We start from the raw sequence: 12,571 nt of genomic DNA on the forward strand, positions 1-12,571 counted from the left end.
TGCACTATCATTTTTTATGGTCAGTGGACCGTTAAATTGGGGTAAAAATCTAATTTGGCATTTAAATTTATAAAGATCATATTATAGGAAACATGTGTAATAAGTTTCAAATTGATTGGACTTCAACTTCATCAAAAACTACCTTGACCAAAAACTTTTAACTTGAAACTTGCACTATGATTTTCTATGTTCAGTGGACCGTGAAATAGGTGTCAAAAATTTAATTTGGCATGACAATTAGAAAGATCATATCATAGGGAACATGTGTAATAAGTTGCAACTACCTTGACCAAAAACTTGAACCAACAAGAATGTGTCCCCAGTACACGAATGCCCAACTCGCACTATCATTTTCCATGTTCAGTGGACAATGAAATTGGGGTAAACCCTCTAATTTGGCATTAAAATTAAAAAATTCATATCATAGGGAACACGTATACTAAGTTTGAAGTCGATTGGACTTCAACTTCTTCAAAAACTACCTTGACCAAAAACTTTAACCTGAAGCGGGACAGACGGACGAACGGACGAACGAACGGACGAACGAACGGAGGGACGGACGAACGGACGCACAGACCAGAAAACATAATGCTCCTCTACTATCGTAGGTGGGGCATAAAAACTTTAACCTGAAACTTGCACTATCATTTTCTATGTTCAGTGGACTGTGAATTGGGGTAAAAAAAATTAATTTGGCATGAAAATTAGAAAGATCATATCATTTAGAACATGTGTACTAAGTTTGAAGTTGATTGGACCCCAACTTCATCAAAAACTACCTTGACCAAAAACTTTAACCTAAAATGGGACAGACGGACGGACGGATAAACAAACAGACACAGACCAGAAAACATAATGCCCCTCTACTATCGTAGGTTGGCCATAAAAATTAAAACATGGAAACAATTTGAAATCGATTTCAGATGATGTTTAGTCCCTTCAAAATTGTGCTGTGCATTGCATCTTTTCCCTCAAATGTTGAATAAATGATAAAAGTAACAGATCACTGATATTTGTTCTGTACTGAAGTGTATCTTCAATCACTGATATTTGTTCTGTACTGAAGAGTATCTTCAATCACTGATATTTGTTCTGTACTGAAGTGTACTGAAGTGTATCTTCAATCACTGATATTTGTTCTGTACTGAAGTGTATCTTCAATCACTGATATTTGTTCTGTACTGAAGTGTATCTTCAATCACTGATATTTGTTCTGTACTGAAGTGTACTGAAGTGTATCTTCAATCACTGATATTTGTTCTGTACTGAAGTGTATCTTCAATCACTGATATTTGTTCTGTACTGAAGTGTATCTTCAATGACTGATATTTGTTCTGTACTGAAGTGTATCTTCAATCACTGATATTTGTTCTGTACTGAAGTGTATCTTCAATCACTGATATTTGTTCTGTACTGAAGTGTATCTTCAATCACTGATATTTGTTCTGTACTGAAGTGTATCTTCAATCACTGATATTTGTTCTGTACTGAAGGGTATCTTCAATCACTGATATTTGTTCTGTACTGAAGTGTATCTTCAATCAGCTTAGGCTGTTCTAAATACAGACCATTTGTTGTGATGAGGATAGATATTTAAGAGTTATCTTACCTTATCCCTTTCATTTCTATATTCATTCTGTAGCGTAGAAAGTTGTTGTTCACACTGTTTAATATCTACAGAAAGGTCAGCCTTATATTTTTCTACTTCCAACAATCTTGTCTCAGCTGATTGTCGTGCAGTTTTCTCCTGTTCCAACTTTATCTGAATATCTACAAATGAGAATTACAGAATTCTATTTAACTATGTACACAAATTATTTACATTATAAATTTACCAAAAAAACATTTCTTAAGTACAAATTTACTTTCAATTTTAAATGTTACTTAAATTTCAGACTCATTCTACATCTTTCTTTCCTTTCTTTTTAAAATAAACAAAAATAATTGCAAAATAACCAGAGCTGTTTCTTGTCAAGTAACAATACTTCCATTGAAAGAAAAAAAAACAAAAGCCATATCTTACCTCTTAATTCGATAGCAATTTCATTTACAAAACTTTGCTATGTTTATCAAAGATTCTAAATTGGTTTTGATGCCATGAAAATAGAAAACATGTATGATGATTGATCTACAGAACTGAGAAACATAAGGATTTACTAAACCAACCTTTAATGGCACTTAATGTTGTAGTCTCTGTTGTATTTACTAAACCAACCTTTAATGGCACTTAATGTTGTAGTCTCTACTAAACCAACCTTTAATGGCACTTAATGTTGTAGTCTCTACTAAACCAACCTTTAATGGCACTTAATGTTGTAGTCTCTACTAAACCAACCTTTAATGGCACTTAATGTTGTAGTCTCTACTAAACCAACCTTTAATGGCACTTAATGTTGTAGTCTCTACTAAACCAACCATTAATGGCACTTAATGTTGTAGTCTCTACTAAACCAACCTTTAATGGCACTTAATGTTGTATTTACTAAACCAACCTTTAATGGCACTTAATGTTGTAATCTCTGTTGTATTTATTAAACCAACCTTTAATGGCACTTAATGTTGTAGTCTCCGTGGTTTCCTTGATGGTTTTCTTGTCAGCATTAAATCTATCTATAGTTGTTTGATGAGCGTTCTTCTCATCGATAAACTTCTTTTTAAATGTGTCCAATTCAAGTTCCATATTATTTTTACTCTACAATAAGATTTTAAAATACAAATTGCTTTTTATAAATGTCTTTTTTTCACATTCAAAAACCACTTTTGATTTTTGACAAACACAGATGTTGTTTATACAGCCCATAAATTTAAATAAGATCCAAGTAAATTGAATTTGTTATCAATAAATTTAAACTGAACTAAAATATTATTGTTTTACATTTATGAACATTCACAGTCCTGCTTTCTTTAGATACTTATATTTTGGCAGTGATAATATCATGTTTTTCTATTACTGTAAATATCTTTACACTCAATCCATTGGATGTTGGATGTGTTCTGCTTGATATTTTGCATAGTTGCATATCATGTTATAAAGAACTTGATCTGAGTTTTGTGGTAATGAGAATTGTGCGTAAGTTTCATAATATTTAAATGAGGCAAATTAAAGAAAGAGAACAAATATGAAAAATTCAGCACTTTTCCCATATAAAAGAGGGGCATAACTCCAGAACGGTAGAAGTGGCGTCACCATATTTGAACTTGATCTGTTTCTGTATTAATAAGCATTGTGTTCAACATAAGAGGTCAACTTCAGTTATAGAATGGTTACCAATTTTGGGACACAAGTACAGATTGACATACAGACGGACAAGGGATAGATACACTTATGCCCCCAACATTGACGGCAAGGGCATTAAAAAGCTAATTTTCCAAAAATGAAACAGAAAAATTAGGAATTAACTCACCTTTTCTAATTTAACTATACTATCCTGTAATCGCTGGATTTCCTTATTTGTAATTCTTTCTTTTTCTTCAACTTTTTGTTTTTCTGTCTGTAATTTTCTAACTTTTTCTGAAAATAAACAGACAATTAAAGTGCTTGTGAGCACTCAAGGGTAATATTGCTTTCGTTTAAAGACAAAATACTGCATTGTGTAAAAGCATTAAGATTAATGATAATTCATTAAACTACAATTATGGACGAAAGCATGTAACTTGAATTTTAAATATCACTTGAACAATGACATCATTGTTAATTTTAGAAGAAACTAGATTCATAAAATGTGAACTATTCATGTTATGGTTGTTAATATACACATCATTTTGTAACTTATTTATTTAAGAATATGTGTCACTGATACACTTCTTAAAATGTTCATGGATAGGATAAATACATTATTTTGCTCAATGCAATGATGCAATGTTTTTAAGACATCATTAGATCTAGAAATTCCTTTTAATGGAAAGGAAATGATAAAAAAAAAAAATCTTTAAAAAACCAGACCTAAGAAATTCCTTTGTATTTTTATAACCTGAGCACAGCATACAAACCAGGTGCTCCGCAGGGCACAGCTTTATACGACCCCAGTGGTTGAACCCTGAACAGTTGGGGCAAATTTTGTCACAATATTCAAGCTTGATTCTGTCTGAATTTGGATTGTGATCAATTTTTGACATAAGATAGGTTTTGTCACAAAATTAATGTGGTTAAACATCTCACAAATCTATTGCACAATACTGTGCAATTGAAGATTTCTTCTTGAAACTTTTCAAAATTCGAAATTTGAAAAATTTTGAAAAAAGGGAAGCTCTTCAAAAAATGGTAAACAAAAAATCCCCCCCAACTTTTTGAAACCCCCTTGGAGCAATAACCCTTAAACTAAATCCCATGCTTTCCATTGCAGTATTGAACCTTGTACAATTTCAGAGAGATCCATACACTTAAACACAAGTTATTGTCAAGATTGTTTGGAAACTAGAAACATGCTTCTTTTTGGCCCTTTTTTGGCCCCTAATTCCTACATATTTTAGGCAATTAACCAAAAACTTAATCCCAGCCTCCCCTTTGTTATATGGTACATTGTGGTACAATTTCAGAGAGATCCATACAATTACACATAAGTTATTGTCTTGAAACTAGAAAAATGCTTGTTTTGACCCCTTTTTGGCCCTTCATTCCTAAAATTTGGCTACATAACCCCTGAAATGAATCCAAACCTTCTACTTGTGGTTTTAAACATTGCAGTATGATTTCAGAGCAATTGAAATACTTCTACACAAGTTATTATCTTGAAACTAGAAAAATGCTTGTTTTGGGCCCCTTTGGGCCCCTAATTCCTAATCAGTTGGGACCATCACCCCCAAAATCAATCCCAACCTTCCTTTTGTGGTATTGAACCTTCTGAAAAAATTTCATGAAAATCTATTCACTTAAACTAAAGTTATTATCCGGAAATCAATGTGTCTTCGGACGACGACGACGCAGACGACGACATCATACCATTATACGATCCCAAAATTTTTTTGGGGTCGTTTAAAAAGTATATTTGAATTTACCCCACTACTGACTTGAGACTGGTAATCTATGCATCCGTTTACAAGGTCAAATAAAACCAGGTTATTTTCACCTTTAAACAATGACAATCATACTATGTACATAACTAAACTTAGCATAAACATGTTTTTATTAAAAGAGTTCATTATGTATAGCTACATGAATGAATATATACAAATTATACAAGCAGTTATAACCAGGTGCTCCGCAGGGCGCAGCTTTATACGACCGCAGAGGTCGAACCCTGAACAGTTGGGGCAAGTATGGACAAAACATTCAAGCGTGATACAGCTCTGAATTTGGATTGTGATCAAATTTTTGACATTACATGGTTTTTTTTACACAAAACAAATGTCAAGATTTTACAAATCAATTAAAGATTTCTTCTTATTTAAATCTAAAATTAAATAGTTGACACAGCATAGGTTTCTGACACAGAATGAATGTGGTCTAATGAACTTAAAAGTTTTTTTTTGCCTTTGAGCAATTCACTATGCTGTTGAATATTAATCCTCTCAAAAAAATGTTTGAAGAAATTTTCTTTTTATTTATGAAATCTGAAATGAGAAAAATTTAACCCCCCCCCTTTTTTCACATCCCCGTTTCCCTTTTTCCAAAACTGATATCAATTCAAATTTCTAATGGAGTTTGCAACAATAACTACTCTTTTAAATACATCATAAAATATTAAAATGTAAAATAAAGTGCTTGTTATCACTGAATGGTAAAGATTGGTTGGTAGTAAAAGTGAATATACATTGTTTATTGTATAAAACAATAAAAAAAACTTCATCAGCAACATTTTATATTGGCAAATTTCCAATGAAGTTATTTACATAAAGTTATTGGCAAATAAAAATAGAAAATGACATCATAGTCATGTCTGGCAAATTTCCAACATACATTATCTAAAACATTTTAGATAAGATAAGGAAAAAAAGCTTCATCAGCAACATTTTATATTGGCAAATTTCCAATGAAGTTATTTACATAAAGTTATTGGCAAATAAAAATAGAAAATGACATCATAGTCATGTCTGGCAAATTTCCAACATATATTATCAGCTACTATTCTATACAAAGAAAGATAACTCCAATTGAAAATTAATTGCTATTGCACAATATTGTGCAATTAGATATTTCTTGCTATTGTGCAATACTGTGCAATTGAAAATTTCTTGCTATTGCACAATACTTGATATGGAATCCTGATTTGGACCAACTTGAAAACTGGGCCCATAATCAAAAATCAAAGTACATATTTAGATAAAGCATATCAAATAAGCCCAAGAATTTAATTTTTGTTAAAATCAAACTTAGTTTAATTTGGACCCTTTGGACCTTAATGTAGACCAATTTGAAAACTGGACCAAAAATTAAGAATCTACATACACAGTTAGATTTGGCATATCAAAGAACCTTTTTATTCAATTTTTGAAGAAATCAAACAAAGTTTAATTTTGGACCCCCATTTGGACCAACTTGAAAACTAGGCCAATAATTAAAAATCTAAGTACATTTTTAAATTCAGCATATCAAAGAACCCCAAGGATTCAATTTTTGTTAAAATCAAACTAAGTTTAATTTTGGACCCTTTGGACCTTAATGTAGACCAATTTGAAAACGGGACCAAAAATTAAGAATCTACATACATAGTTAGATTCGGCATATCAAAGAACCCCAATTATTCAATTTTTGATGAAATCACACAAAGTTCAATTTTGGACCCTTTGGGCCCCTTATTCCTAAACTGTTAGGACCAAAACTCCCAAAATCAAACCCAACCTTCCTTTTATGGTCATAAACCTTGTGTTTAAATTTCATAGATTTCTATTTACTTATACTAAAGTTATTGTGCGAAAACCAAGAATAATGCTTATTTGGGCCCTTTTTTGGCCCTTAATTCCTAAACTGTTGTGACCTCAACTCCAAAAATCAATCCCAACCTTCCTTTTGTGGTCATAAACCTTGTGTCAAAATTTCATAGATTTCTATTCACTTAAACTAAAGTTATAGTGCGAAAACCAAGAAAATGCTTATTTGGGCCCTTTTTGGCCCCTAATTCCTAAAATGTTGGGACCAAAACTCCCAAAATCAATACCAACCTTCCTTTTGTGGTCATAAACCTTGTGTTAAAATTTCATAGATTTCCATTCACTTTTACTAAAGTTAGAGTGCGAAAACTAAAAGTATTCGGACGCTGGACGACGACGACGACGACGACGACGACGACGACGACGACGACGACGACGCTGACGCCAACGTGATAGCAATATACGACGAAAAATTTTTCAAATTTTGCGGTCGTATAAAAAATTTAGATGAGAAACAAGAGCAGTGCACCTATATAAAACTCAGACTTACCTTGAAGTTCTAATGTTTCTTCTGATGCATGGCTTCTATTGCTCATTTCATGGGCCAAGCTATCTTGTAATGTCATCACCTCTTTCTCTAAAGACAGTTTTATATTTTGTATTTCACTGTACTTGTAATTTAGATCACTGTAATTTTTTTCTGATGAATTATATCTCTGAAAATATACAAGATTTTTTAAATAATGTTAGCATACAACATCAAAAATTATAATATTTTAAAAATAAAAAGATGCTCCGCAGGGCGTAGCTTTATACGACCGCAGAGGTTGAACCCTGAACGGTTGGGGCAAGTATGGACACAACATTCAAGCTTGATTCAGCTCTAAATTTGGATTGTGATTAAATAGTTGACATAGCATAGGTTTCTGACACAGAATGAATGTGTTCTAATGAACTTAAAATTTTTGTTTTCTCTTAGAGCAATTCACTATGCTGTTGAATATTAATCCTCTCAAAAAAATGTTTGAAGAAATTTTCTTTTTTATTTATGAAATTTCAAATGAGAAAAATTGAACCCAATTTTTTTAATCACATCCCCCTTTCCCTTATTCCAAAACTAATCTCAATTAAAATTTCTAATGGAGTTTGCAACAATAACTACTCATTTAAATACATCATAAGATATTAAGATGTAAAAAAACTGCTTGTTATCACTGAATGGTAAAGATTATTTTAATTTATCAGTTGGTAGTAAAAAGTGAATATACATTGTATATTGTATATAACAAAGATTTAAGTTAATTCTGGACAAAGAGAGATAACTCCAATTAAAAAAAAATCTTGCTATTGCACAATATTTTGCAATTAGATATTTCTTGCTTACTATTCTGGACAAAGAAAGATAACTCTAATTAAAAAAAAATTTGCTATTTCACAATATTGTGCAATTAGATATTTCTTGCCATTGCGCAATACTGTGCAATTGAAAAGACTTGCTATTGCACAATACTTAATATAATAATTTTAGATCCTGATTTGGACCAACTTGAAAACTGGGTCCATAATAAAAAATCTAAGTACATTTTTGGATTCAGCATATCAAAGAATCCCAAGATTTCATTTTTTGTTAAAATCAGACTAAGTTTAATTTTGGACCCTTTGGACTTTAGTGTAGACCAATTTGAAAACAGGACCAAAAATGAAGAATCTACATACACAGTTAGATTTGGTATATCAAAGAACCCCATTTATTCAATTTTTGATAAAATCAAACAAAGTTTAATTTTGGACCCCGATTTGGACCAACTTGAAAACTGGGCCAATAATCAAGAATCTAAGTACATTTTTAGATTCAGCATATCAAAGAACCTAACTGATTCATTTTTTGTCAAAATCAAACTAAGTTTAATTTTGGACCCTTTGGACCTTAATGTAGACCAATATGAAAACGGGACCAAAAGTTAAGAATCTACAAACACAGTCATGACAGTTAGATTCGGCATATCGAAGAACCCCAATTATTCAATTTTGATGAAATCAAACAAAGTTTTTAATTTTGGACCCTTTGGGCCCCTTATTCTGTTGGGACCAAAACTCCCAAAATCAATACCAACCTTCCTTTTATGGTCATAAACCTTGTGTTTAAATTTCATAGATTTCTATTTACTGATACTAACGTAATGGTGCGAAAACCAAGAAAAATGCTTATTTGGGTCCCTTTTTGGCCCCTAATTCCTAAACTGTTGGGACCTAAACTCCCAAAATCAATACCAACCTTCCTTTTGTAGTCATAAACATTGTATTTAAATTTCATTGATTTCTATTTACTTAAACTAAAGTAATTGTGCGAAAACCAAGAATAATGCTTATTTGGCCCCTAATTCCTAAACTGTTGAAACCAAAACTCCCAAAATCAATCCCAACTGTTCTTTTGTGGTCATAAACCTTGTGTCAAAATTTCATAGATTTCTATTAACTTAAACTAAAGTTATAGCGCGAAAACCAAGAAAATGCTTATTTGGGCCCTTTTTGGCCCCTAATTCCTAAAATGTTGGGACCAAAACTCCCAAAATCAATACCAACCTTCCTTTTGTGGTCATAAACCTTGTGTTAAAATTTCATAGATTTCCATTCACTTTTACTAAAGTTAGAGTGCGAAAACTAAAAGTATTCGGACAACGACGACGACGCCAACGTGATAGCAATATACGACGAAAATTTTTTCAAATTTTGCGGTTGTATAATAAATGGAAACCTAAAATACATTACAATACAAATATAATACTGCAATTTTCATCCCATTTGTATCTTTAAAATCAATAAACTTTAAAAGATAAAACAATCAAATTGGAAAAATGCAAGCAGAACATTATAATAGAAATTTGAAGGAAAAGAAAGGCATAATAAAAGTGTATTGTTTTTAAACATTGACTCAAGTTATATTTGGTATGAAAAGAAACCCTGTATAATAATTTGTTGAAAATAATAAATCTATTCAATTTTTGTACTAATCTTTTCAGAAGAACAAATGAGGAAAAGCTCCATAAAAATACACCAGGTTTCATTTTCTGCCAGAAAAAAATGCAATAAACAAGTTTTATGATTGATTTTTTTTTATTTTTTGTTTTCTATCAAACATGATTAATATAAGGATGATAATAAATAGGTTATTAACACCCATTGGCAAATACTACATGCATATAAAGACAAAATCCCTTGCTAATGATATATAAGTACCTGTTGTAATTCTGAATACGATTTTTTAAACCTAGCAGTCATTTCTGATTCTAACTGTAACTTCTCATTCAGGTCAGCAATCTGTAAAATATCATAAGTGACAATAAAAATTACACCTGCTAATATTACTGATGTTGTCATTTTGCTTCTTAAATTAAACTATATGGCAACAATAACTACTCATTTAAATACATCATAAAATATTAAAATATAAAATGATATACAGTCATGGTTAAAATTAATATTAATAAACAGAAACTTCTAAAAATAAATTTACAGCTACACATCTCAAGACAATCATCATTTCTTTAAACATAATGTTCAAGCAGTGTTAGGGAGGTAATCAAGTAATCAAACATATATATAACAGTGTTCTTTAAATTTTAATTGGATTACCTCCCCTTCACTGCTTTTAAATTTTCTAAATTGTCCTTTAACCAGAAAAACCCTTGTTTCCCCCCTTTTTTTGTACCCTAATTGCTTGATGATTTGAACCATACCCCCCCTCCCCCCCCCCAAAAAAAAAAATAACCATTCCTTTGTAGTATGGATTGATTGATTGATTGTTGGTTGCTTTACGCCGCATTAGCACAAAAAGGCTATATCGCGGCGATTGTTTTATTATTGTAGTATGGAAACTTATGGTATAATTTCAGAGAGATTTATACACTTTTAAAAACACAAGTTATTGACTGAAAACTAAAACTTAACATATTTTGGCCCCAAAAATTCCTACACATTTGGGACCTTAACCCCCAAAATCAATTCAAACCTTCTCCTGTGGTTTTAAAGAGTGTGGTACAATTTCAGAGCAATTGTAATGCTTATACACAAGTTGATATCCTGAGAGTAGAAACATGCTTGTTTTGGGCCCCTTGTGGGACCCTAATTCCAAAACGGTAGGGACCATCATCCCCAAAATCAATCCCAACCTTCCTTTTGAGGTATTAAACCTTTTTATAAAATTTTATACAGATCCATTAACTTAAACTTAACTTACTGTCCGGACACGAAATGTGTCCTCGGACGACAACGCAGACTACGACCCAGACAACATCATACCATTATACGAACGCACAATTTTTTTGGGGTCGTATAAAAATCACACCCTATCTTTCAAATAATATTTTTACAATGAACTGTACAATGTTTGGGACAGAAAATATCAAAATTATAGAAAAGTGTATTGGCTCTTATCAAAATATGAATATTTTCATGTAAAGGGGGTCTACAATTCAGTTTTCAGACATACTAATTTTATAACATTTTCAACTGGACTAAATCACAACTGCATAGAAAAATTCATCATTCATTTTTTTTAACATGTAATTTCATTGCACTACTTACTATTCTGTCCATAAAATATGGAGAAATAAATTTGGATGGTGTGTGAAAAGATTTTGCAAGTAATACACCATCCACACTAGGGACTATATTTGAGCTAAATGAAAATATAAGGACAGTAACAGTGTCCCCGGATTATATACAGATAAATTAAATACTTTTTTTTCAATTGGAAGAGGGAATGCTGTAACAAAAGTTTCTAATGTATTTTAGCCATGCTTTGCCAAGTCACATGCTAATTTTTCAAATAACTTCTTTTTTGACACACACTTCACATTTTTATCATTACTTACCGATTTTTCTAGAGAGGCTACTTTTTCATGATTGTGCATTTTATTACTGGATAATTCTTTCCTTGCACTCATCTCACTGTCCAGTAATTTTTCTTTCTCTCTTATCATCATTTCAAGCTTTCTTTTATTCTCAAATTCATTATCCAATTTTCTTTGTGTCTAAAAGTAATAAGATTGTTTTATGATTCTATAATTAATCTATTGCATAACAAAATGTATTATGTACCTTGATGTATTTATTAGTTATTCAACTGATCAGGAAATATGAATTTGTTATCTAATTTAATCAGGCTTCACATTTATGTTCCTTGTTAAAGTCGGTCAAACAAGACACAGTTTGAAAATATTGGTCAATCTTGCCATTGAAAATCAATATCTGTGTGAATAAACTTCCTTTATTTGCAGTGCAATGGCTGGTATTTTTAAATAAGTGTTAGTTTAATGAGAAAATATGTTATTGAAAAATAACTTTATAACAGGATATATATAAATTTAAAAGAGTTTCTCTTCTTCTATAAATAAATTTTAAAATTTTATGGTTATAATTTGCAGTTAATGGACTATTTTAATCATGATTTACATATCTTCTACTGTCAAATTAGGATTCTGCAAAAGCTGAGTTTATATAATTATTTCAGCTGTTACTAGGCTTCAAATATTCGGCTTTGAGCGTTCCTGATGAAGGTAAATCCAGAAAAGCACTTTAGACACATGATATTTATAGTGTTGTTTTTTTTTGATATACAAAGTTATGAAGCAGGTAGGTAAAAATAACAATACTCAGTTTCTTGCCACAAAAATAAGTTTTCAAAGTAAAGAGATTAAAATAATTCTTTGTGTTTTATTAACGATTCATTTGCAAACCATATATACATTGTTTTCACACTTAT

The 12,571-nt window shown here is 31.3% G+C and overlaps 1 protein-coding gene across 1 annotated transcript in view; it reads right to left on the minus strand.

Moving 5' to 3' along the window:
- The window catches only part of LOC143058280 (rho-associated protein kinase 1-like), a 42,798-nt gene that overhangs the window by 11,652 nt on the left and 18,575 nt on the right, over positions 1-12,571 (minus strand). Inside the window, exons 17-22 of the mRNA XM_076231753.1 lie at positions 11,682-11,840; positions 10,045-10,125; positions 7,358-7,523; positions 3,405-3,511; positions 2,542-2,692; positions 1,610-1,770 (exon numbers count right to left, since the gene is read on the minus strand). Coding sequence (XP_076087868.1) covers positions 1,610-1,770; positions 2,542-2,692; positions 3,405-3,511; positions 7,358-7,523; positions 10,045-10,125; positions 11,682-11,840 — 825 coding nt within the window. The remainder of the gene's footprint in view (positions 1-1,609; positions 1,771-2,541; positions 2,693-3,404; positions 3,512-7,357; positions 7,524-10,044; positions 10,126-11,681; positions 11,841-12,571) is intronic.

This window comes from Mytilus galloprovincialis, chromosome 1, assembly GCF_965363235.1.
Source record: "Mytilus galloprovincialis chromosome 1, xbMytGall1.hap1.1, whole genome shotgun sequence".
Lineage (NCBI taxonomy): Eukaryota > Metazoa > Mollusca > Bivalvia > Mytilida > Mytilidae > Mytilus > Mytilus galloprovincialis.